Raw genomic sequence first — 27,633 nt, 5'->3', positions numbered from 1 at the left:
TGTTCAAAGCAAGTCCGAGACACTTACCTGGATGGAAACCCCAGACTAAAGATGTGTTAAGGCCAACAAATTTGACAACCTAGAAGAAATGGACAACTTTCTAGAGACTTACAGCCTGCCAAAAATGAATCAAGCAGAAATCATCAAATGAACAGACTGATCACTAGAAATGAAATTGAGGAGTTCCTGTCATGGCTCAGTGGTTAACAAATCGGACTAGGAACCATGAGGTTGTGGTTGATCCTGGCCTCACTCAGTGGGTTAAGGATTCAGTGTCGCCGTGAGTTGTGGTGTAAATCGCAGACTTGGCTCAGATCCCAAGTTGCTGTGGCTCTGGTGTAGGCCGGCAGCTACAACTCTGATTAGACCTCTAGCCTGGGAACTTCCATATGCTGCAGGTCAAAAAGAGGAAAAAAAAGAAGTGAAATTGAATATGTAATAAAAACACTCCCTGCAAATAAAAGTCCAGCACCGGATGCTTCATAGGAGAATTCTACCAAACCTACAAAGAGGAGCTTACACCTATCTTCCTTGAGCTTTTCCAAAAAGTTGAAGAAGGAACATTTCCAAAGACATTCTATGAAGCCACCATCACTCTAATACCAAAACCAAAGATACTACCAAAAAAAAAAACTGTAGGCCAACATCTTTGATGAATATAGATGCAAAGATTCTCAATAAAATTTTAGCCAACCGAATCCAACAACATATAAAAAAGATCATACACTACACCAAGTGGGATTCATCCCAGGTGCACAAGGATGGTTCAACATCACAAATAATCAAGGTCATACACCACCTTAATAAAAGTCAAAAACCACACGACCATCTCAATAGATGCAGAAAAAGCATTTGACAAATCCAACATGCATTCCTGATCAAAGCCATTACCAAAGTGGGTATGGAGGGTACATACTTTAACATAATAAAAGCCATTTATGACAAACCCATAGCAAATATAATACTCAATGAAGAAAACTGAAAGCCTTCCCACTAAAATATGGAACAAGACAAGGATGCCCACTCTCACCATATTATTCAATATAGTTCTAGCCACATAAATCAAACAAAAAAAATAAAAGGTATCCAAATTGGAAAAGGAGAGGTGAAGTTGTCTCTGTATGCAGATGACATGATACTATATATAGAAAACCCTAAGGACTCAACCCCAAAACTACTCAAACTGATCACTGAATTCAGCAAAGTATCAGGATACAAGACTAACAGTCAGAAATCATTTACATTTCTGTATACGAACAATGAAATATTAGAAAAGGAATACAAAAATACAACACCCTTTAAAAGTACACCCCCCCAATTAAATACCTGGGAATAAACCTGACCAAGGACGTGGAAGACTTATATGCTGAGAACTATTTAATCAAGGAAATTATAGAGGATTCAAAGAAATGGAAAGATATTCCATGCTCCTGGGTTGGAAAAATTAATAAAATATAAAAATGGCCATACTACCCAAAGCAATCTACAGATTCAATGCAATCCCTATCAAATGCCCATGACATTTTTCACAGAACTAGAACAAACGAAGCAAAAATTTATATGGAGCCACAAAAGACCCAGAATTGCCAAAGCAATCCTGAGGAACAAACACCAAGCAGGAGGCATAACACCCCCAGACCTCAGGCAATATTACAAAGCCACAGGAATCAGGACAGTGTGGTACTGGGGTACTGGTACCAAAGCAGACATACAGATCAACGGAACAGAATAGAGAACCCAGAAATAAACCTAGACACCTATGGCCAATTAATCTTCAACAAAGGAGGCAAGAATATAAAATGGGAAAGAGAGAGTCTTTTCAGCAAGTGGTGCTGGGAAAACTGGACAGCTGCATATATATCAATGAAACTGGAACACACCCTCACACCATGCACAAAAATAAATTCAAAATGGCTTAAAGACTTAAACATATGACAGGACACCATCAAACTCCTAGAAGAGAACATAGGCAAAACATTTTCTGATATCAACCTTACAAATGTTTTCTTAGGCCAGTTCCCAAGGCAACAGAAATAAAAGCAAAAATAAACCAATGGGACCTAATCAAACTGACAAGTTTTGTACAGCAAAGAAAACCATAAAAAAAAAAAAAGACAACCTATGGAATGGGAGAAAATAGTTTCAAATGATGCCGACAGGGTTTAATCTCTAAAACACACAAACAACTTCCACAACTCAACAGCAAAGAAACCACAACACAATGGAAAAATGGGCAAAAGACCTGAATAGACATTTCTCCAAAGAAGATATACAGATGGCAAACGAGCACATAAGAAAATGCTCAACGTCACTGATTATTAGAGAAATGCAAATCAAAACTGCCATGAGATACCACCTCACACCAGTCAGAATGGCCATCATTAATAAGTCCACAAATAACAAATGCTGGAGGGGGTGTGGAGAAAAGGGACCCTCCTGCACTGTTGGTGGGAATGTGAATTAGAACATTCACTGTGGAGAACAGTATGGAGGCACCTTAGAAAACTACACACAGAACTACCATATGACCCAACAATCCCACTCTTGGGCGTATATCCAGACAAAACTTTCCTTGAAAAAGACACGTGCACATGCATGTTCATTGCAGCACTATTCACAATAGCCAAGACATGGAAACAAGCTAAATGTCCACTGACAGATGAATGGATTAACAAGATGTGGTATACATACACAATGGAATACTACTCAGCCATAAAAAGAACAAAATAATGCCATTTGGGCAGCAACATGGATGGAACTAGAGACTCTCATACTAAGTGAAGTAAGTCAGAAAGAGAAAGACAGATACCATATGATATCACTTACATCTGGGATCTAATATGTGGCACAAATAAACCTTTCCACAGAAAAGAACTCATGGACTCGGAGAACAGACCCATGGTTGCCAAGGGGGAGGGGGAGGGAATCAGATGGACTGGGAATCTGGATTTAATAGATGCAAACTATTGTCTTTGGAATGGATAAGCAATGAGATCCTGCTGTGTATCACTGGGAACCATAGCTAATCGATTATGACGGAGGATAATGTGAGAAAAAGAATATACGTATGTATGTGTGACTGAGTCACTTTGTTGTACAGTAGAAAATCGACAGAACACTGTAAACCAACTATAATAGAAAAAATAAAAATCATTTAAAAATGGTAAAGAAAAAAGGATTTTTCTTTTTTTCTATTATTTTGCAATTTTGCATATAAGCAGATGTAGCTTAAATTCTCATTAAAAGCATACCTAACTTAGCTATTTTCCTTTGAACTTTTTACCATTATTTCTGTTAACCATTTGCTCATGTGAAGAGTACAATTCTCAAATTAAAAAAATTACTCTAAAAAGTTACTGATCTTTAATTAATAAAAACTATATATTTGAATTAAAAAAATAAGATGCGTTAAGGCCTAAGGTGGGGGGAGGGAATATATTTCATTTTCCCAACTTGTTCAGGCAGCATCTGGGTCCCAGCTGATGCTCACAGAGGCCCTCAGATGTGAACGGACCTGGCTTCCTGGCTGCAGCAGGGAGGCCTTTCAAACTCTGGGGAGTGACCTTGTTGAGGAGGGGGCCACCCCTCCCAGGTGACAGTCCCTGGTGGGCTCTGCTGCCCACCCTCCGCAGCCTGGAGCCGCCCTCCACAGAGTCGGCGCACCCACGGCAGCTCCCCATCCCTGAGAATCAGTATGGGGTGGCGGTACTGATTCCGTCTGAGCCCAGAGTCCACACCAGCCAGTGGCTGCTCTGGACCCTCAGAGCTCACTGGTGTTCCTGGCTCCACCTGCCTGTCCTCTTCACTCCCTCCTGCTTGTTGGGGGTGCCTTCCTTGACACTTCGGCCCCTCTAAACTCAGCCCCAGCCCAGGTCTACACTCTCAAACCGTTTCGGGTCTGGGAGGCACCTGTCGCAGGCACGTTACAACCATCCTCTCCTTGAATTCTAACCACAGCAGCGTGAGGTCGGTGCCGTGATGTCATTCCGGATTGAGGAACAGTCGTGCAGAGAGGTGAGGCAGCTTTCCCGACGTGGCCGGATGCAGGCAGCCTCGTCTTCAGTGGGCTGTCCTCTGCACCTGGCCAGGCAGCTCTCTCCGCAGAAGGACACACAGACCTCACCACTCTGCTCCTCCCAAACCAGCCTGTTTCAAATTCCTTCATCCTCGAGTTCATCCCAGGGCTTTAAGGACACCGTGAAGGACATCAGTCCTTTTCTTTCTTTCTTCCTTTCTTTCTTCCTTTCTTCCTTCCTTCCTTCCTTCCTTCCTTCCTTCCTTCCTTTCTTTCTTTCTTTCTTTCTTTCTTTCTTTCTTCTTTCTCTCTTCTCTCTCTCTCTCTCTCTCTCTCTCTCTCTCTCTCTCTCTCTCTCTCCCTCTCTCTCTCTCTCTCCCTCTCTCTCTCTCTCTTTCTCTCTCTCTTTCTTTTTTGGCCTTTTAGGGCTGCACCGGTGGCATATGGACGTTCCCAGGCTAGGGGTTGAATCAGAGCTACAGCTGCAGCCAACACCACAGCCACAGCAATGCAGGATCTGAGCCGTGTCTGCAACCGACACCACAGCTCATGGCAATGCCAGATCCTTAACCCACGGAGCAAGGCCAGGGATCAAACCCATGTCGTCATGGATACTACGTCAGGTTCTTAACCTGCTGAACCACAGTGGGAACTCCACGAGTCCATTTTTTGATCATGCAGCTCTCTCTTGCAGGCACGCCTTTCCCACCCTGAATGTCTGTCTGGCAAACGCCTGTTTTAATCTTCAGCAGAAGAGTCCCCTCTTCCATGAAGCCTTCCACTTGGGGAGTTACCAACAGACTTCACTACCTCAACTCGGGAACACTTGGCCCTCGCCCCTCAGAGCGCCGCACACTCCTCTCTCCTGACACCTGGGACACGGGTGCCCACATGGATGGCTTTCCCGCTTCCCCAGGTCTCTGCTGAGATGCCATCTTCTTAGAGAGGACTTCCCTGATCAACTTTCTATTTTTGCTTTTTTTTTTTTTGTCTTTTCTAGGGCCGCCCCCGAAGCATATGGAGGTTCCCAGGCTAGGGGTCTAATTGGAGCTGTAGCCACCAGCCTACGCCAAAGCCACAGCAACTCAGGATCCAAGCCTCGTCTGCAACCTACACCACAGCTCATGGCAACGCTGGATCCTTAACCCACTGAGCAAGGCCAGGGACCGAACCCGCAACCTCATGGTTCCTAGTCGGATTCATTAACCCCTGCGCCACGACGGGAACACTCCCTGATCACCTTTCTAAAACAGCATCCTTCCTCCATGGACCCTGTGCCCTACTTTCCTTTCCCCCAAAGCACTAATCACAACCTACGCGTCTACATCCATTTGTCCGCCTGCGTTCCCCTCTGTTCCCTCCACCAGGATAGAAGCTCCACAGAGACAGGGACGCTGACCTTCCACTCTCTTTAAATGCCCAGTGCTCAGGACAGGCCAGGAGCGGCGTGGAAGCTCCACACACACGGGTTGAATAAGTGAACGTCTCGGTGAATCTTGGACGAGCCAGTGAGTGGAGAAGCGACGGGGTCCAAGGTCTCCCCACGGAGCCCAGAGCCCTCACTTAGACACAGTCCCCGGGGGGCCTCAGGAAAGCACCGCAGGAACCGGACCCCTGATCCAAGGTGGCCACACTCCAGACGGTCAGCGTCGGCCATCTGGAATGGTCCCGTGCGCTGCCAAGGTCATCCTTGAGTGGAGCAGCCCGGCCGGGAGGGCCGTCACCCCCCACCCCCCAGCCTGAAGACGCAGCTCCTGGCTCCGCGCATGCGCTCCTGTGCCTCCCACTCCTCTCTGAACCTTAAGTGCTCCAGGCCTGCTCCAGGCTCCCTTCTGCCCCAAGGGGTTGACCCCTCTTCTCTGAGAGTCTAGAGGAAGCATCAGCTCACACAGCTTTTCCTACACTCTGCTCCTTTCTTTCACTCAACGAATCTGCTTTGCGTGTGTGCTGTGTGCCGGGCCCTGTGGGGGTCACATCACACCCACCGTTGCCTCCAACGCTCAAAACTGCTCGAGAGGCAGGGGCCTTCAGCACCTGGCCCCTTCCTAACGCTTCTGACCGATCTTTGCTGCTCTCTGTGTCATTTGCCGCCTCTGGGGCTCAGCGTCCCCACTTGGCAAAGCGAGGCCTGAACCCCCACCCTCGAGGTTGTTGAGTTGACAACAGCAGCACCAGCAAGAGTAATAAGAACGCAGAGCCCTGAGCTTACTCAGCCCCAGCCCGGGTGCTTACGCATCAAAGCCTTCCCCCCTGCAGGCGGGTCACAGCAGCCCAGGGACCCGCTCAGCACCAGGCCTGGCCCCCGGGCAGCACCGGCAGCTGCTGGCATCACTGGCCCAGCCTGGAGGAGGCATGTGAGACGAGAATACGCCAGGCACGTCCTGGGGCGGCACGCAGACCGGCCTGGCGGGAGCTCAGGGCTCGTGTTTAATAAAAGATTAATGAAATTGTCAAATTGACCTTGTCAGTGTCTGCTCAATCTAATTATGTGGCTGTGGCCCCCACAGATGGGGTTAAAACAGGAGCGCACACGAGGGAGACAGCACTGCCCCGGAAACCCTAGGGATAGTCACTCTGGCAGCTCAGCCCTGCCGCCCCCAGGCCCCCGCATAAGACCCGCTGGCCACCTTCAGGGCGCTGCGTCTCATTCTGGAGGAACAGCAGCCAAGCAGCCCTCTCCCAGAGACAGGGCACCAGCACGCTTGGCAGACACCCACCCCATGATGGCCCATGCGGGGCCAGCTTGCCAGGCACAGGCTGTGTGGTGAGAAGACACAGTTGCTGTCCTTGAAAAGTCCTTGGTCTGGTGGGCGGGACAGACAGGGAAACAAACAGAAAGTGCACTGAGGTGGACCTGGCGAGTTTCCTGGAAAACGTGGCACCGGAGGTGAGAAGGGACCCAGGACCTAACCCAGAAGACAGATGGGAAGAGTGCAAGGGGAAGCATCATCCCCAGGGGACAGCGGGGGACAGCCAGGGGGCGGTGGGGAGCATTCGGCAGAGCAACTGGGGCAGTGGGGGAGCCTGTTCCTGGGGGAGAGCGTTGGGGAGGAGGGAGCCTTGGGGGCTGGGCCAGGAGAGCGGATGCCCAGAGCAGCCCGGGTTCCTGAGAGGAGAGGCCTTTGCATCACAAGATGAGGGCAAAGGGGAGCTTCCCTGCGGCGAAGCTTTGCACGGAGGGAGCCCCGAGCATCCTGTGTGTAGGGAAGATGGACTCTCCCTAGAAGGAGCCTGGATGGAGTGACCGAGCTCAAGGTCCTGAGGAAGAGGCTGGGTGCAGACTGGCCCCTCCTTTGCCTTCCCGGCAGCACGTGGTCCTGGGACTGGGCCTGCCCGCCAGGCAGTCTGGGCATTGCCTGGGTTCTTCCGACGGAATGGCCCTCCTCGGTTCGCTGAGCCTGCTCGCACCCCTTCCCTAGACCCTCGCGATCTCACTGCAAGACAGACCGCGCCGCGATTCTCATCTTACAGGGGATGACACTGAGGCTTGGGCAGACCCAATGCCCACCACCCTCCCCGCAAAGGAAGTGAGTCTCACGCCTGTTTATCTGAACTGAAATCCTATGCTCATTCTATTACTACACAGCGGCCTTGAAGGGAATGAGGGATGAAGGCTGGACACCTTGGTGAGCAGGTGGTAGATTCAGGCAGATTCTCGGTGGCCCCTCACTGGACAGGCCATCACCTGTCTTACTTCATCAAAAGACAGTCCTGCTAACTGCATCTCTAGGGGTTTCATTTCCCTTCAACAGGGACCCCAAAACATGAGACCTACATTTTTTTTTTCTCCTAGGGCCACACCCTTGGCACATGAAAGTTCCCAGGCTAGGGGTCGAATCGGAGCTGTAGCTGCCAGCCTACATCACGGCCATAGCAACGCAGGATCCTTAACCCACTGAGTGAGACCAGGGATCGAACCCGCATCCTCATGGATACTAGTTGGATTTGTTTCCACTGAGCCACGACGGGAACTCCTGATACCTACATTTGGATGTTGCTTTTCAACAATGTGATTCACGTTCAGCCAAGGATTCCTACTGGGACAAATACTTCTTCTGGCCCCATCACAGTGCCCCAGGGAGGGCAAACCCCTAGGCCCTTCCCAGAGAAGGACATCACCGCCCACCTACTCAGCCAAATCAAAAAGGGAATCATCGCCCATATCTCCTCCCCTCTGATCAGCAAATCGTGGTGGCTTAACCCCAAACACGCATTTGCATTCTGACCTGCCCTGGCCACCCCTTCATTCCCAGAACCCCTGCTTTGCTCTGGTCCTCACATTCCTCGCAGGGACCATTTGACCAGCCTCCTGTTTCCCCACATCCAATCTCACCCTCTTCCGTTCATCACCTACAATTCCACCAGAGTGGTCCTTCTGAAACACCAATCTGACCACGTCACTCCCGGGCTCAACACCTTTCCATGACCCCCTGCTGCCACCTGAAAGCAAAGTCCAGCTCGTTAGCATGTGGGCATGGGAAGCCTGCAGGCCTGGGCCCTGGCCCCCCAACACCCCACAGTCTTGTCTCTCAGCAGACCTCACTCACACCCCGACCCCACACTCCAGACCGCACGCAGGACCTCTGGCGGTGCTGAGAAGCCACTGAGCTTTTTCAATCCCTCATTCCTTTCCCTCATTCATTTATCCAACTGTGAGCCCCTGTTGTAGGCGAGGCACTCTTCCATTCAGTTTTTTGTGACACTCACTTCAGGACAATACTCAAACAAATATAGCAGAATGGGAGAGACACAGCGGCAGAGAAGGACTAGCGTGCCCTGGGAGGGGGTGTGATGTGCATGCTCTTCCAGAGGGTGGCGGAGTAGAGGGTACTTCTGATGAGGAAGCAAAGATCTCAAGCAGCAGGGGCAGCTGGGCGGTGGTCTGCAAGGAGAGGAATCACAGTCCTTACCTCCCCATCCTCTCTGTTGTAACGCCTTAGGTCCCTCCTGGGGCCCAGCTCTCGCCTGAGACTTGGCTCAGCAGTCACCTTCTCTATGATATGCAAAGACAATCAACCAGCCTCTCTTTGATGCCCCTGCAGTCCCCTACATGGCTTCAGGTCGGGCTCTACCACTGATGTGCTTAAGAGTTCTATATCCATCCACCCATCCACCCATCCATTCATCTACTATCCATCCATCCACCTGTCTATCCACCCATCCATCCATCCACCTATCCATCCATCCATCCACCTATCTATCCATCTATCCATCCATCCTCCATCCATCCATCCACCTATCTATCCATCCATCCATCCATCCATCCATCCATCTATCCATCCATCCATCCATCCATCCATCTATCCATCCATCCACCTATCTATCCATCCATCCATCCATCCATCCATCCATCTATCTATCCACCCATCCACCCATCCATTCATCTACTATCCATCCATCCACCTGTCTATCCACCCGTCCATCCACCCATCCATCCATCCATCCGTCCATCCACTATCCATCCATCCAGCTGTCCATCCACCCATCCATCCACCCATCCATCCATCCATCCATCCATCCATCCATCCATCCATCCATCTATCCATCCACCCATCCATCCATCCATCCGTCCATCCACTATCCATCCATCCAGCTGTCCATCCACCCATCCATCCACCCATCCATCCATCCATCTATCCATCCATCCACCTGTCTATCCACCCATCCATCCATCCACCTATCTATCCATCCATCCATCCATCCATCCATCCACCCATCCATCCATCCATCCATCCACCCATCCATCCATCCATCCATCCATCCATCCATCCATCTACCCATCCATCCATCCATCCATCCATCCATCTACTATCCATCCATCCACCTATCTATCCACCCATCCATCCACACTCATCCATCCATCCATCTACCCATCCATCCATCCATCCATCCATCCACTATCCATCCATCCAGCTGTCCATCCATCCATCCACCCACCCAACTATACATCCATCCATCCATTTCTTGAACAAAAACTGCTTGAGTATACCCTAGGGGCCAGGCCCTATGCCAGGACTTGGGATGCAGGCCTGGGCCCTGGCCCCCGACACCCCACAGCCCAGGAGTTCCAGGGAGGCAGGGAGGGACTCTGCTGCCCCACCTCATTATCCCCATGCTCGCACAGCACCTGGTCCCAGAGGACTTTGGTGAGTCTTTGCTGAGTGAATAAACATTTGAGATCATTTTACTGAAATACTTCAGAGTAAATTTGGAGACAGGCATTCCTCTACTCAAGAGTAATTTAATAACCACAAATGCCTTTAACACGGTGGAGAGGAAAAAAGGACGGTGCATTTCCCTTATTGCTGCGGTTAAAATAAATGGCATTTTTAATAAAGCGGCCCTATACAGCACATACAATGTGGCCAGATGATGAAATAAATAAATAAATATATGGTGAAATTATGCATTGCAAAGCAGCCTTTTTCTGGTCTTTTGGTTATTAAATTTAATCACTTTTTCGCAGTGTCCCTACACTTTTTCCTAGAGGCAGGTACACTTTTGATTAAAATGTGGGCCCCAGAGCACTTTCATGGGGGAAGGCTGGGCTAGGTCCCCAGAGGAGCTGCAGTGGAGCAGGTGAAGGGAATGACGGGGCCGAGGCAGTCGCCACAATTTGCTTCTCGCTTGATGGACAGGCTTATCCCCAGACAGAGCGCACACAGGCACAGGCGTATGGAAATCTCGCAATTAAGGCAAAGTCTAATTAGAGCCCTGCATATTCAAAATACAGAGGGACCTCCGAGGGGCAGCTACCCTGGTCGGCTCTGAAGTGTGATTATCTCACTCTAGTCCCTGCCTTGGCCCCCAGCCCACTGACTTACAGGAGGTGCCATGTGTGTGGCTGCCACACATGGAGTCTCTGGGCACAGCACTGCCTTCACACTCCGTGGAGACACCTAGGTCCTTGGAGAGGAGCACAGATTCGGGATCCGCCAGACTTGGATTTGAAATCTGGCTCCGCCCGTCATTGCTCCTGCCTCAGCACCCTCATCTTCCTAATGGGAGGGGCAGCCAGCCCCCAGGGCCATGCAAGGATCAAGTGAGTGTTTAGTGGGGATGCAGGGCAGGGGGTCATTTACCAAACTGGGAAACTGGGTCACTTCTGCTGCCTTTGCCCCTAGCCGTCCCTGGAGGTGAGAGGTGCCTCGCCAGACCAGACATGAGAGCCTGGAGGGACGGCTCTTCCTCCCACAGCCTTCACCCTCCACCGTCCACCCTCCATCCACAGGCTTCTTCTCCGCCTTTCTCCCAAGTACCCGACAAGGCACCCAGCAGTCCATCTTACGTGTCCGCACGGGGTGGCCCCCAGGGTTAAGCTGACTCCCCTCCGCCCAAATAGTCCTGGAGAGCAGGCGGCCTGCACATCAGGAGCAGGCACGGCCAGCGGCTTGTTAGACCTGGAGTTCAGGCTGGGAGCCAGCAATGCTCCCTGAGCATGGATGGGGGTGGAGCGATGGATTAGAAACTGTCCTTGATCCCAGGGGAGTCACAGTCTACTGGGGAAAACAGATGGGAAAAGGGCACAGACCTGAGTGACACCCATTTACGTTCCTACGTTTTCAGAACGCCGTCAGGTGAGTCCTCCCAGGAGCCTGTGAGGGGAGGGAGCGCCAGCCCCGAAGGACCCTGAGCTTCAGGCCAGCGCTGCCCCAAGTACACGGAAGGGGGGAGGGGTGTTACAACCCCCACCTGGTACCCTCCCCTTTGGTTTTTTGCTTTTTTTCCTTCAGGTGGCTTTTGTTTGTTTAAACGAAACATTACAGAAGCCTCTTTAGCACACTCTCCCACGCCACCCTAGTAAGAACCACCCCCAGGCTGCACTGCGTCCTTCCTGCCCAGGTTTTCACGCCCTGACTGCACGTCTGTCTGTCTATAAACAGCCTACGGTATTGTTTGGCATGTTTTAGGAGTTGACATCCAGAGTCTCGAACTCTTAGTTTCATTCCACCACTTGCTTTTTTTGACTGCACGTGATGCTCTTGAGATTGATGTGTGTGATACGTGGAGATCTGGTTCACTTTTTGTTGTTTGGTATTTTACTCTCTGAAGAAAGTCAGCAAACAGTGGGGGAGGGTGTGTGCGCACATGCGTGCACGTGCACAATTATACGGATGTTGGACATGTGTTTCCACCCCTTTCACCATCCTATGCTGCTTTACAAGGAAACCTTGCCCATGAAGGTGAACCTTGAAGACGGCCAGGCTCCAGCTGGGGGAGGAGGAACACTGCCCTCTGTCACCTAGCGCAGGGTCTGGCATCAGCAGCGCTGTCAGTGCTGATTCCTAGAAGGCACTCAGGCTGTGACAGGGTCTCAGAAGGACCTGGATTTGAATCTTGACCCTCTCACTTATTAGCTGTGTGATCCTGTACAAAAATTCTACCTCTCTGGAGGGCAGGGTCCTTAGTAAAGGCAGTAATACTGACTCTCGAATATTCTTGTTGCGATGATGCAAGAGATGAAGGCGTCTGCCTGGATCCTGACGTACAGGAGGAGCTCAGGGAAGCCAATGGACAGGTCCCCTCACCCCAGGGAAGAGGACAGGGCATGAGGGGAGCATCGGCCCTTCTCACCCTGAATAAGAAAGTCTGGATCAAACGCTCGATCTTAAAAACAAATGAAAAAGAATGAGAGAGAAAGAGGCAGAAAGAAAGCAAGCCATCTTAGAATCATACTTTAAAACGCAGGGAGCTATTGCCAGCTCTGGCTGGGTTTCTACTCCATCTGTGTCTGTGATTGGCTAACATTGGAAATTGGGGAGGGTACACTTGGTCTTGGACCAGGCTCCCTGAAGGGCAGCCCTACGCTGCAAAGGTGACTTGTCCTTCTGAGCCCAGTGGGAGGCACCAGGCTGGGCTACAAAGGGTTAAATCTCTTCCTCTCCCAAGAGATTGGGGCCAACAAAGCTTTCTGCTTAAATGGCCTATAACCATCTCTGGAAGCTTCTTAGCTCAGGAAAGTGCACAAGTCAGCAAAATGAAAATAATTTAAAGAGCCATTGCAAAGAGGAACTCCAGCCTCCCCGCTGCCCACACCCACAAGCATCTCAGGAGTGGCTCCAGTTTTTCACATTCAGGGCCAGGGGTTTCCCATCAGTTTTGGGAAAGGACGCATCCCAGGCTGAGATCTGCTGCCTCCTGGGAGGGAGGGGAAGGGGAGCAGGAGGACTGCAGGGGTCTACCCCCCATCTGGAGTGCCTCATGGCTTCCAAGCCCTGCCCTGGCCATGATGCTGCTGCCAGGCTATGCCAGCTTCAGAGGCTGGTGGAGCAGGGACGATCACACATGTATTGCAACCCAGGGCACCGAGGATCATTGAAAGGAAGTGCCAGGTGCATCCTCAGCACAGGTGAGAGCGATGCCCTGGCTAAGTGCACAGCACCCCCTGCTTTATCACACTGAGGGGTGGGCAGCACTGTTTCCTGGGCACCGAGCACCTACTACGCGCCTGCCCTGTGCCCAGCACTTCATGCAACAGCCTTAAAATGCTGACGCTGTTATTCTTGTTCCACAGCTGATAAATCTGGGGACCCGGAGGCTGAGTAACTCAGCCAAGGTCACGGTACCGAAAAGCAGTGGTGGAAAGATTCAAACCCACTGTCTCATTTTACACCCACACTATTTCCACAGCATCAAGGAAGTGCTTAGAGAAGACCCAGCACAAAAACAAGTACGCAGCCCTGCAATCTGCACCTATCCCCCGCCCCCGACCCCCGCCAGCACGCTTCATCTCCCCTCTGGGTCTGCTGCCCCTCTCCAGGCTAAATCCCACCAGAGCCTGCACACCTGGGAATTGCTACCCCACCCGCTCCCTGCCTGGACCTCGGAGGACGGTATTCACAGCCTGCTTCCCACCTGGCAGGGCCAACACTTAAGGCAGAAAGAGAGTGGGCACCTGCCCCTCACCAGCTCTCACCGGGAGTATCCTCTTCTCTCTCCCCAAACCACTCACCACACTGCTGCCAGCCTGATCCCTCAGCAGCTGCACAGATCCTCAGAGCCCAGTACCTTGGCCGGGACCCAGGCCCTCCAGGATCCTGCCCCACCCACGTCTGCAGCCTCTTCTCCTAATGCCACCTTCACCTCTACTCCTCGAAACACCTACCTTCTTCACCCCTTGTTCATTTATGCACTGTTTACTGTGTGCACAGACATTTATGCAGTGCTTACTGTGTGCCAGGTTTGGCTCTAAGTGTTTTATAGAAATTCACACAATGCTCACAGGAACTAGGCCCTCCGTTTTATGGAGGAGGGGACTAAAGCCCAAACCAATTAAAATACTCGCTCAAGGTCACAGAGCTGGTACCAGAGTGAGGTCAGATGCCTCAGACTTAACCACTGCCAGATCCTCTCCGCCTTTCCTGACCTGGTGACAGCCTATCCTAGGGGAACAAGACCAGGAAGGTCTCATGACACCTGCCGAAGGACTTTCTTGATCCCTCAAGTTCATAAACCTCCAGGCAGAAAGGAGTGATCCGATCCCTGGCTTCCCACACCTGTGGACATCAGGGGCGAGGATTCTAGGGAGTGCTCCATCTCATCCGCACTGGGTCCTGTGCTGCGCCCAGGATGCAGAGACGCGCACACGGTGGCCCCGCCTGGGGGGCTCACAGGCCAGGGAGAAAGATGGAGGCACAGTGACAGTGCAGGCAGAGAAGACCAGCAGAGGTCAGGAGAGGGTGCGGGGAGGGAGCCCCGAAGACCTCCTGGAGGAAGGAGGAGTAGAAGTAGAAGGTCACAGAGCAGAGGCTGCAGGGAAGGTTCACACAGAGGAAGCAGCGGGTCCACAAGAGAACTAAGGCCCCACGTGGCCTGGAGTCCTCCTGCTCATGGCGGTTCCGTCTTGGGCCAGTTACTCCATTTCTTTGAGTCATTTTCCTCATCTGTGCAATGGGGATGGTCACAGTCGTTGTTTCACAGGGTTGTGTGAGAAATGAAGAGTGCGAACGCATAGTAAGTGCTCAATAAACACTGGTTCATCTAAAAAGTATTGTAAATTAAATAAAATGGGAATGTTTATAGATCTCCTGCACCAAGCACACAGTAGGGCTCCACAAAGGGGTAGAGATGAATTTACCCAGTCTGCCCTCAGTGTGCTGAGGGTCGCAGGGAAAGAGACCACGAAATAGACATCACAACACAACGCCCTGAGCATCATGATGCGGGGAAGGTTGGGGCTGGGAGGGAGGGAGGGATGGGAGGAGATTCGGAAAGTCCTAGGAGAGAGGGGGGTCCTTTTAGGAAGAGGTGGCAACAGGTCCTTAGAGGAAATGGTATTTAGGCTGGGTCTTCACGCTGGGGGGAGACGGGGTTTCCACGGATAACGACCCAGGAGAGGCACACGGAGGAGGAGGCTCATCTGGGAACAGAAGTGCGGCTCCAGGCAGACGGGACAAATTTAACCCCATACTTCTCTCGCATTCCTTGGATGCCCCATTCCCAGGGCAGGGCTTCCTGCCCTGTGCTGACCTCATCTTCTCCACGAAGCCGCCCCGACACTCCACGTCTCCCCACCGCGCACTCCATCTGCCTCCCCGCTCTGCTTTTTCCTTGTTTTCATGGCACTTACTACCTTCTGCAATTTTCTTTTTTATTATGTTTCCATTTACTCTCCCTACTCATCTCATTCCATTCCCACTAGACTTTCAGCTTTGTATTTGTCTTCACTGATATGTCTCAGGCATTTAGACGTGGGCCTGACACCTAGTACACGCTCAGATATTTGTTGGTGGACGGAGTGAATTCTGTAATTACTCCGGGGGGGGGGGGGCTTCTGGATATAGATGTTGGTGAGGTTAGACTACTCACCCTCTCTCCCCATTAGCTAATGAAATGGCAGCTGCAAATGCCCAAATCCTTGAGTACCAGATTGGATAGGGCCGAGAGAGTGCATCCTGGAATGGGGAAATAGGCGCAGGGCATGGCGCCACAGGTGAGGTACGACTCCCTGGTTGGACCTGACCAGCAGTGCCTGTCAGTGCTGGGCACGGACTAGACACTCAGCACCTTTAAGGTGAATGTGGGGAGAGGTGCATCGACAGACAGATGGTCTCCGCACAGCCATTCTTATCCTTCTGGTGTAAAAGCTCTAATGTCACATCTCAGAGGTCTTCCTGTTCACATCCGGATGGCAGAGTCCTAGTGATGACAAGACTCCAGCTCAGAGAAGGGAAGTGGTAAGGAAAAGTGGAGTTTTTAATGGAGGACCACATGGTTCTTCTCTTTTCTTTTTTGCTTTTTAGGGCCACAGGTGAGGCACATGGAAGTTCCCAGGCTAGGGGGTTGAATCGGAGCTGCAGCTGCCGGCCTGCGCCACAGCCACAGCAATGCCAGATCCGAGCCATGTCTGCAACCTACACCTACTCCATAGCTCATGGCCACGCCGGATCCTTGACCCACTGAGTGAGGACAGGGATTGAACCCGCATCGTCATGGATACCAGTTGGACTCGTTTCCGTGGCGCCGCAGTGGGAACCTCCACGGTTCTTTTCTTGACACTCACCTAAACACTATTATTGATAAGTTGGTGACCACATAAAAGATCATGTTTCTCTACTCGAAAACTGGGAGCAAGAATATAACATAGGACAAAAACCTGTAAGGATCTCAAATACCCAAACACAGGCACCGACAATTCACATACAAAGATGCTGAAAAAGTACGCGTGTATAGAAATCGAATTTGCCCAACTTCTTTCAAAATTGCAGATACTGGTGAAGTTGTGAGGGAACGGCACGTGCACGTCCACCCTGCTGGAGACACGGCTTAACCCTGTGGAGGGCAACACACACAAACACAGACACAGCCACCACATGGGAAAGACGATAAACACATTCTGGCCCTTTAACCCAATTAGCTGACTCCTGGGAATTTCAGAAACAAACAGCTAATAAATGATCACGGCAGCATCGTCTCTACTAGCAAGAAACTAGAGACAACAAAATATATGGTGAGGCGATAAGAAGGTAATCTAAGCCCGATGCCGGGAAGGGCACTGAAATGCCCATTACGCAAATCAGGCGGCAGAGGGGAAAGGTTTGCCGTAAGATGCTCAGTGAACCGGGCGGGATCGGGGCTGGTCCACTCTGCCGTGAGCAAAGAGGTGTTGCCGCACGGGCAGGAGGGGCTCGCAGGAGTGAAGCTGCCCTTGGGCTTGGTTCCTGGGATTACGGCTGGATTTTCTTTTTGGCTTTGGCTCTTCTCAAATTTTGTTTTGTCTTTTCAGCACAAATGGAAGAGGAGATCTCAACCGGCTGGAATGTTGGGCGGAAACCAGTAAGAAGAAATGGAGCTGGGAGGCCTGCAAAATCCTGTCTTTCGCTTAAAAAATATATTTAAGAACTCACAGTTGAGGTGAAGGGAGTAGACACAGCTGCTAAAGCGAATACGGGAAGGCCAAGGGGAATAAGAAGCACCGCACTGGCCGCAGCCTGGAACCAGGATAGTGGGGCTGTCGGTCTGGCACAGCGCAGGCCTGGACGACGACGGTAACGACTGCAGAACAGACAAGCACCTGGGCTAGAAGGTATAGGAACGTGTTGCAGTTCCTCGAATCTAATGACTTAGGAAGTCAGCACGTGAATGTGGTCTGAGTTTCTCTGGCATCAAAATGTACCATCTTTCTCTTACAACACTGTCAACTAAAGGGATAAGTATTGTGTTAGCCAGAACTGGGCAGCAGGGCAGTGTTTGGTGACCAGACACTGAGCTCAACGTGCGACAATGCTATTGCTAAAGACCACACTAAGAGGGATGCCACCAGGAGTAAGAGGTGACAACCTGCTCTGGTCCGTGCGAGTCAGACCCTTCCCGTCCTGAACCCCAGCCTTTAGAGTCACATCCGTAAAAGAGTGACCAGGATGGTCAGAGTTCTTAGGGTTAAGGAACTAAGAGATAGTGGCTACTCAGGTGCTGAACTCACATTGTTTTACGTGGCTCCATCCGCACCCTGTGAGGTTGGTTTTATAGTCCCATTTTAAAAAATGCGAACATTAAAGCTAAGCAAGAATTAGGACTTCCTCACGGTCAGAGGCAGTCAAGATTTGAACACACGGCTGTCTAAATCCGGAATCCCCACTCTTCCTGTGCAATCTCCCCATGTGGGAAACGGCAGAACAGAATTCGGGCTGTTTACTGGTCTGTGAAGAGACCCGACTGCCACGCTCATCTCTGCAAGGGGCTCTGAGCAGATGCATTGTGCGTGACCTCGGAGGCGAGAATCTAAGCGACCTCCGGAGTCTCAGGGAAGCAGACTTTCAGCCCAGCAAGAGAACTCTCAGGGACGGCAGCAACTGGAGAGCCCCTTGGGTAGGAAGATGAATCCTCCACGCCTGGAGGTCTTCTGGCAGGGTCTGGAAGGGCACCTGCTTTCAGCGGGGACGAGGTGTGGGTGACAGACGCCGACGTTTCCTTTTGACCCTTCGATTTCCCAAGCCCATGAAGCTCCTCGCAGAAACCGCTTACTCTCTTCAAAACAAGTGATGAATACCTGCGGATATATCTACTTGCAGATGTAGAAGTAAAAATGTGCCCAAGGTAAACACACTGGTCCAGAGGAAAAAAAAAAAAAGAAATGAATTCTGCTGGAAACACTTACACGTTAAGTTTTTATTTTGCGTAAACAAGAAAGGAGGCTCTGGAATAATCAAAGAAAATATAATGAGGGATCAGTTTTCATCTATTAGGTTGGCGAAATAACTTAAAACATGGTCACGCCCGTTATATATTAAGTCTGATAAAACTGCGACTTTCCTCCCCCAAGGCCACACCCGTGACGAACTGAAGCTGCAGCTGCCGGCCAACACCACAGCCACAGCGGTGCCAGATCAGAGCCGCATCTATGACATAAGCCGCAGTTTGCAGCAATGTGATGCCAGATCCTTAACCCACTGAGTGAGGCCAGGGATTGAACCCGCATCCTCACAGAGAATGTTGGGTCCTTAATCCACTGAACCGCAATGGGAACTCCCCATTACTCTTTTTTGACTTGGGTAAAGTGAACCTAGGAAAATGACAGAAAATGTAAAGGAAGAAAAAAGCTGTGCACACAAACATCTTCATAGGCATTTTGTTAATAAGTGACCTCGAGGAAGGGCAATGCGCTGTGGGGTGGCAGGGTGGGGTGAGGTGAGGGAGGGGAGCTGGCAGGCAGGGAGGGGCCCAGTCACCTGCACTGGGAAGAGCCCATGAGTCCTGAGCCTGTGGGATGAGCACAAGATGTCTGGAGGAACGAAGGCATGCCTGAAAGCCAAGGTCACCATGTAAGAGCTCAGAGCAGCTCAGGGACAGGATGGGCGCACCTGTTGGTGAGGACTGAGTGGGTGAGGAGAGGAGAAAGCAACGCCCACATCAACACTGGGGCCCCCACGCATCTACAGTCAACTAAGCTATGACAAAGGAGCCAAGAATATATGACAGAGAAAAGGTGCTTCAATTAGTGGTGCTGGGAAAACTGGACAGCCACATGGAAAAGAATGAAATTAGAACACTCCCTAACACCACACGCAAAAAGAAACTCAAAATGGATTAAAGACCTAAATATAAGACAGGATACTATAAAACCTTAGAGGAAAACATAGGCTGAACACTCTCTGACGTAAGCCACAGCAATATCTCCTCAGATCCCCTTCCTAGAATAATGACAATAAAAACAAAAATAAACTAACGGACTTAATTAAACTTAAAAGTTTCTGCACGGCAAAGGATACCCTAAACAAAATGAAAAGACAACCCACAGAATGGGAGAAAATAATTGTAAATGAAGTGACTGACAAGGGATTAATCTCCAAAATTTATGATCACCTTCTGTAGCCCAATACCAAAAAACAAACCCCATCAAAAAATAAGCAGAAGATCTAAAGAGACAATTCTCCAAAGAAGACATACAGATGGCCAGAAAACACATGAAAAGATGTTCAGCATCACTCATTATTAGAGAAATGCAAATCAAAACCACGATGAGGTACCTACCACATTACACTGGCCAGAATGGCCATCATCAAAAAGTCTACAAATAATAAATGCTGGAGAGGATGTGGAGAAAAGGGAACCCTATTACACTGTTGGTGGGAATGTAAATTGGTGCAACCTCTCTGGAAAACACTATGGAGATTCCTCAAAAACTAAAAATAGAATTACCCTTTGATCCAGCAATCCCACTCCTGGGCATCTCATCTATACAGAGAAAACCATGACTCAATAAGATACATGTACTCCAATATTCATTGCAGCACTATATACAGTAGCCAAGACAAGGAAACAGTCTAAATGTCCATTGACAGAGGAGTAGATAAAGAAGATACGGTACTATACATAATGGAACATTACTCAGCCATTAAAAGGAAATAAATAATGACATCTGAAGCATCTAATGACAATAATGACATTTGAAGCATAATTTCTAGGTCCATCCTAAGTTAGTCAGACAGTGAGACACCAATGGCATATGCTGTCACTTACATGTGGAATCTAAAAAAAGGACACAACGGACTTCTTTGCAAAACAGATACTGACTCACAGACTTTGAAAAACTTATGGTTTCCAAAGGAGATGGGTTGAGGGTGGAGAGATGGGCTGAGGGTGTGGGATGGAAATGCTATAAAATTGGGTTGTGATGATCACTGTACAACCATAAATGTAATAATATTCATTGAGTTAAAATAACAACAACAACAACAAAACACTGGGGCCATATATCCTCTCTTCCTGGGGCATCTGACTTACGTCTGTCCTCTCAACAACCCCGTAACTAGGTACCATCTTCTCTCGATTGCAGATGAAGAAGCCCATGTTCAGAAAGCTGAAGGAACTCACTTCAAGGGAAGGAGTAGGTCCTAGAGTTGGAACTTGACTGCAAATGCAGAAGGCCTTTCGTGAAGGGGCAGCCCTGTGGCCTCACTCCACAGCTGACCAGCTGGTTCACCCAAGTACAGCTCACTGTCCACCTACCGGGTGGCTGTAACAACCGAGGGCTATAAATTTCATGCAGCGACAGGGAACTATGTTTAACAGAAAGGGAAGGACACCTGATCCTGTGCTGTGACCACAGGTATGTAAACACACATGTACGCTCTTGAACAAAGGACTGGAAGAGATATGTCGCAATGCTTGCAGTTGTGCATTTTGCAATGCTTCCCCTATTTTTCCAAACATTTCTGAAAAGTGGTTTTCATTTCTAATTGCCAAAAAAAGTCAGAATTTAGAAATGCATCTCAGAAACCCAGGGGGCCCACTAACAGCCACTAACACACTTTCCTTAACTAGGAAAAGAGAAACAAGCCACATCTTTCTGTTTGGTCTGGCAACAGAGAACTTGTGGCCAGGGCTTCTGAAGACAGGGCTCAAACGTCACCAATTCAGGCTCTGCCAACGCAGGATGGACTGTCCTGTCCTGCACACCTCACGGCCTGTCACAGGAAGCCACAGGAAGAACCTGGGCGTGAAGGGAGGGAAGATCATTGGAGCCGACACTGAAAGGCACCTTTACCACCATGTCCAACAAACAGCACTGGGTGAACATGAAAGATCAACTCGAAACAAGGTTTGAGGGCAGCTGTTTAAGAGGAAACTTATTCTCAATTTCGAATATCATCCGGCACTTTAAAAGGAACATGTCTTTCTACTTGGGAAACACTCATTCTTTTACTAAAACAAGACTTCCAACAACATCTACTAGGCTGGCGTTATTCAAAACTGGCACTTGTGTTAAAATGCACATGCCTAGCTCTGTCACAGACCCATGAATCCGGATCACTTTCCGCAACGAGTCTGCGTCAGGATCATCATCTCCCCCGGGGAAGAAATGAGCTCCAGAGAGGTCAGGTGGCCTTCCCACAAGTGGCAAAGTTACAGCTTGAACTCAGACCCCACAATTTTTCTTTCTTCTTTTTCCTTTTTTTTTTTTTTTTTTTTTTTATGGACGTACCCACGGCATATGGAGGTTCCCAGGCTAGGGATCAAATTGGAGCTGTAGCTGTAGGCTTACACCACAGCCACAGCAACACAGGATCTGAGCTTCATCTGTGCCCTATCCCACAACTCATAGCAATGCCGGATCCTTAACCCACTGAGCAAGGCCAGGGATCGAACCCACATCCTCATGGCTACTAGTTAGATTCGTTTCCGCTGTGCCACAACGGGAACTACCCCTCAATCTTTCATAACCCTGTTCTGTCCATAATGTAGGGTCGTACACTATGCAACGTACTTTCACGTGTCGCAGCATTTTTTAAACACGTATTTCCATGACTACTCTCCCCTCTAGCCTAAAAGCACCTATACAGCAGGTATCACATCACGCTGTCTTTACAGGGAGACACACAGAGCCTCTGGGTGTATCTTCGCCATGCTCAGGGAGAAAGGGGATGAGCCCACATACGAGGCGTACTCCCCCCCCCCCTTGCACTCCACACCACTCAGGCCCAGTCTGCACCCCACCATGAAAACGAACACATCTTAATATCAACAACTTAATGAACATTATTACCAAGTGTCACAAACGCACTCGCCTAACGAATTGAATTAACCTACGTTAAACACTTAGAAAGTTCTAGAACACATTAAGCATGTTATTGTTATATTTGATTATCCACATAGCCTGTGAGGTATGCATTATTTTCCTCATTAAACGCATAAGGACTCTGAGAAGCTAAGTGATTGGTCCAAGATCACACCTATGCATCCTATTAGCAAGCATATAATATTTCACATTTCAAAGGAGTATTTTATGGACTAAAATAAAATTCCTCAAAGAAGCAGTCACCTCCCCTACTTACCCTGGTGACCCCGAGCTTTTGCTTATAGATGACCAATGATGAAATGCTTTAGTGGATGAACCATTAGAGAAACCAGAGGCCAAAGTTTTCCAACCAATGCCTTAAAGCCAAAAACCAAAAATGAAGAAAATAATGACGGCCAGCATTTACTGAGCACCAATATACATACATGTAAAATTCTTTTAGCAACTCTCCCAAGGAGATATTCTCTCCTTTTTATGGAACATAGAATAGAGACCAAAGAGGTTAAGTCCACAGCAAGCCGGGGAGCCAGGCAGGGAACCCAACGCCTCGGCCCCAAACCGTGGCCATTTCCAACATACCATGCTGACTTCACAGGCCTTACAGAACGGAAACTGTGACTCAACAGGAAGACTGAATGTGGTTTGCCAGATTGTGCAGCAGACGCCTTAGAGACACAGCTACTGAGATAAAAATTATGTAACTTGAAAGAACATTTGATATGCAAAATAGGATGAGCGAACCGACACCTGGTGACATTGGCTCTGACTTCCCGAAGGTAACCCTGAACCACATCTAACATTGCCACCCCCTGACACTCCTTGACAAAGACTGACTCAAGTCAGCAGGGAGGCTGAATCTCAGATCACCTTGCGTGAGGGATGGCTGGGCCTAGATCTGTCCTTCGACGTGAGAGAAAGTAATCTTTAGGACGGCGCTTCAGATCCACGGACGGCAAGCACATCCCTTACGCACTTCCTATCCTTCCGTCCGACTGTTCCGCCCCCTCAAAGACAGCGGTCACCTCGCTGTACGCTTAATATCCATCCTTAAACAAATGAAGGTAATGATTGTCTATAGCAAAGAATCAATGAAGCTTTATTACAGAACAAAATAGAGGAACAGAGATAGACGTCCTTGAATGGTAAAAACATCAGCTCAAATCCTTGGCTGCCTGATAGGCAACGCAGAGACACGTTATCCCCCGCCGAAAAGCTTCCACCATCCCCAGGACAACACTGGCGCCAGGACGCTGCTGGAGGCTCGGCAAATCCGTCTGCCTTCTTTGGAGTGGGAGTCCAAGTTCAGAACAAGCTGCCGGCCCCAGGACCCTACTGGCTCCCTGACCACACAACCACCGTGCACGGTGGGCTCTGCCTGTTCCAGACAGCGCCGTCGCCCGCAAATCACACACCACGCAAGGAAAACGAGAAGGCTTTATGAAAAATCCAAAGTTTATTGCAAATTGTATTTTGCTTCCCTTCGTTCTTCATTTTTACAGGATTTATTGATATCCATGATTTTTTCACAGATGTACTTGTTGACTTTGGAGAGTCTCTGTGCAATTTCAGTTTCATCCACAGTTTCTTGTGCTATTCTGTCGTACAAACACTCTAGACAGGGAAAAGAAACAAGAAGGCCAAGGATTAATGGTGCATATTCACGCATAGGTCCTTCAAGGTGGAAAGGGAACATGTGCCTCCCGACATCCTTCCAGAGCACCGACCCACATATCTGGCATAGCTGGATTTTAAAAATGTCATCACAAAATGCACGCGGAAAAAAGCAGATCACACTACTAAATCTATACTTTAAAAACAATGACCACACCGTGTGCCCCACACGTGTGCCCACCTCCCTGCTTAGCAGGACAGGACGGGTCCCTCTGAAGCCTCCTGATGCCCCTCCGAATCCGTCCTCCCTCGTCCTCACCAGAGGTAACCGCTCTCGCAGGTGCCAGTTGCACTTTGCTTCTCTCTCAATGTTACCACATACGCACGTCCGTAAATACCGTATCGTCTACGAGTCCCTGCTTTTAAGTTGCTTTCTCGCCAGCAAAGCGTATCTACACTCGCACATCCGTCCAGCTTTCTCTTTCCCACTCAGCGTTCCAGTTTCGCGATCTACCTGCGCGAGGTCGTTTGTTGTCACTCAGGAGGAGTGGCCCACCGTCGGACTCTTCCGCAGCTGGCTGACCCACTCTACTGTGGGGGATGCTTGGACTGCTCCCACGCTCTGCAGGGACGGGCGCCCTGAGCCAGGTCTCCTGGGGCACATGCGGGAGACGCCCGGGACAGGCTTGGGCTGGATCTGCCCAGTTCGGACACGCGCCAGCGGAACTCCACTAGCTGATGCCTGGCAAAGCGTCCCCCCCGGGGCTGTGCTGCCGGCTCTCCTGACAGCAGCGCGTCTCAGGGCTGCCCCCCGGGGCGCCAGCAGCACGCCGTGGCCGGGTGTGAAGGTTCTGACAGCCCGGGCAGGGGACCTGGCACCTCACTGTGGAGGTGAGTGGTGAGGCTGAGAGCGACACTTTGACCGCCTCTACCGTGTGCTGTGATGAAGCAAAGCGTGAGCCCCAGACGGGGCCCGACTGGAGCCTGACTCTGGCCTGCTTCCTCGTCTGGGGACCTGAGGCGACGCGCTGCCCTAGACTGCTCACCTCCTAAACCAGGATGACACACCACACGTGATCCCGTCTAAGGCTGCCACGAGGGATGTGAGACAAACATGCCGCAAGCCTTCTTCAAACGAAGGAACACTGTACTCACATGGGCTATTACCATTATTTTATGTATCGATCAATGTTCATTCCCAGGGCCTAGCACGGTGCTCGGAGGCACAAGACTAAATAAATACACATCAAATGAGCGAATGAGTGCTTTTCAAGGGCAACCTGAGGGACATAATAATTCTGGACATACGGGGACTCGGGGTTGGGTGGGGAATGCACCGCTGGGGTAGGTACTTGTGGCAAGATTTTTAACTCCTCTGAAGCGGGCTGCTTCACCTATACAGCAGGAATGACAACCCAATCCTGAGAAAGTGCTATGGAGGACGGACACAGACAACCCTGCTGGTGATACAAAAGGCCAGCACTAGAAGGGCCGTAGAGACAGCTTTGTGGACAGCCCTGCCCCCACACGTGAGAGGAGCGCGGCCTGGAGAGAGGACGAAAGGATGGGCACAACCCGCTGCCGCCTCCTGCTCTCAGCCCTTCCCCTGGCACGTGGTCTGCTTGCCTCCTGGTGCCAGCAAGGCTGCAGGTGCACCTGCCCTTGGCCTTCTTTCTCTGAGGCCTCACCTCCTCCCTGCTGAGAAGGGTTTTGCCAAGAGAAGCCTTTAAAAGCTGTGAACCAACCTGCACTACTTCCTGACCGCTTCCAACCTGGCTAATCCGCGCCTCGTCTTGTCCTGGCCTTTCCACGGGCACTGAGGCGAGGAAGGAGGCCCTGTCTCTCCAGTCCCACCTCCGCTACCTCCACCTGCACTTCCAGCCCACTCCAGGCCATCCCGCCAATCAGAGTCCTTGCTCATCTCCACCCGGATTACCCTGGCCTCACCCCACACATGCCCCCAGATACAGCCTTCTTGGAACCTACGAGACGGAGTCGGGAGATCCCACTCTGCCTACAGCCTGTGCTCCCACATTCACCTGGGTTTTTCTTTATCAAAGCCCTGATCACAATCTAAGAAATCTAGTAAAACGAACAGTCTAAGAAATCTAATAAATCAAATAAAACTGTGACCGCACTGTCTCGCCTACCGACCCGAATGCTCGGTGTTCCCTCCCCGGCCTGGGCCCGGGGAAGGCAGACGCTCGTCGTGACATTGCTGGAACTTGAACCAAATGAGGGAGACGCCCCATGCGGAGAACTGTTTCCAAGTTCAGGGGTTCGAATCTGGCTCTAACCCTAGCTGCTGTGCCACCTCGAGTGGGAGCCTCTCGGGATCTCAGTCTCCCCGTCACTGAGAGCAGGAGGTCCAACCTGATCACTACAGAGATTCTTCCAGCTCTAAACACGTTCTCCAGGAGGACAGAGGGCGGGTAAAGAGGCAAAGGGGGGTGGTGAGGGGAGCGGGTGTGGTGGCCCTGAGAGCCCTGGCACGCGGGAGAGGCAGGCGGAGGAAGGACAGATGCAGGAAGGTTTCAGAGGCCTCCACAGAATCTCGATCATTCTGGTCTCCCGGGGGGAAGAGCTCTGAACGGCCCCCGAGGTTGATTAAAAGGCTTTCCTTAGACGCCAGATATTAATCACCTGCAGTTGCCGGGAATGTCTCCCTCTGCGAGGGAGCGTTTGAGATTATTGCTTAATTAACAAGGTTTATAACAGCGCTAATGTGTCCTATTTAAAAAGTTATAAAAATTAACCAGAATCAATGCTGCAGCTCATTTGGAAAACTCAGACACTCTGCAAAAGGTCATTTGACCTTAATAAGGTTTAACTGTCATTCGGGAGCTTGTCATTCAAGCCAGACTCTCCTCCTGCTTTTGTCTTTCTAAAGCAGCGTCAGCGTTCCCCCGTTCCTCGCCGCCCGGTAAAACCACAGAGAAAACCTTCACCAACCCTCTGAGCACGAAGGCTTTTGTCATTTTGATACCGCACATGTGCGTGCATGAGGTAAAGTCATAGGAAATAAATACAAACTCCCTCAATCCGGCAGACAGCTTGCATGGGTAGAACCAGTCAAATGCAATCTGGAAAAGCTCACATAATGAGGCTAAAAGCGGTGAGTGTACGGTGGATCGGGAGGCAGACTTCAAACAAGAAAAAGGCAAATCAGCATTGTATTTTTGGTAAGACAGGAAACCTCTGGAGACAACAGGAAGTCTGAAAGCCCAGCTCCGCTCTGCTCTGATCTAACCAGCTCTACGGCCGTGAGCAAGTCCATTTCCTTCTCATTCACTGGCATGGCAAGTATTTATCTGAAGAGATGTGTGACCAGGTGGCTCGGAGGCAAAGACACAGATAGAAAAGAACAGAGCTGGGCACAGAGTGCTCTGGGACACAGGACAGAAGCTTCCCCCGACACTGAGTGGTCAGGGAAGGCTCTCTGGAGAAAGGTTACCCTAAGCAGATCTGGGTGGCAAGTAGCAGCTAGCTG

General features: G+C 50.2%; 2 protein-coding genes across 3 annotated transcripts in view; both read right to left on the bottom strand.

The window, feature by feature from the left end:
- AGBL4 (ATP/GTP binding protein like 4) overlaps positions 1-27,633 on the bottom strand; it is a 1,262,788-nt gene that overhangs the window by 181,091 nt on the left and 1,054,064 nt on the right. The gene's annotated exons all lie outside the window — the stretch shown is intronic.
- Positions 23,967-27,633, bottom strand: part of BEND5 (BEN domain containing 5) — a 47,050-nt gene continuing 43,383 nt past the window's right edge. The window contains 1 exon segment of the mRNA XM_021097821.1: positions 23,967-24,143. Coding sequence (XP_020953480.1) covers positions 23,986-24,143 — 158 coding nt within the window. The 3' untranslated portion in view covers positions 23,967-23,985.

This window comes from Sus scrofa, chromosome 6 (genome assembly GCF_000003025.6).
Source record: "Sus scrofa isolate TJ Tabasco breed Duroc chromosome 6, Sscrofa11.1, whole genome shotgun sequence".
Lineage (NCBI taxonomy): Eukaryota > Metazoa > Chordata > Mammalia > Artiodactyla > Suidae > Sus > Sus scrofa.
The sequence above is the reverse complement of the archived record's forward strand: the minus strand, read 5'-3'. Positions and strand labels throughout refer to the sequence as shown.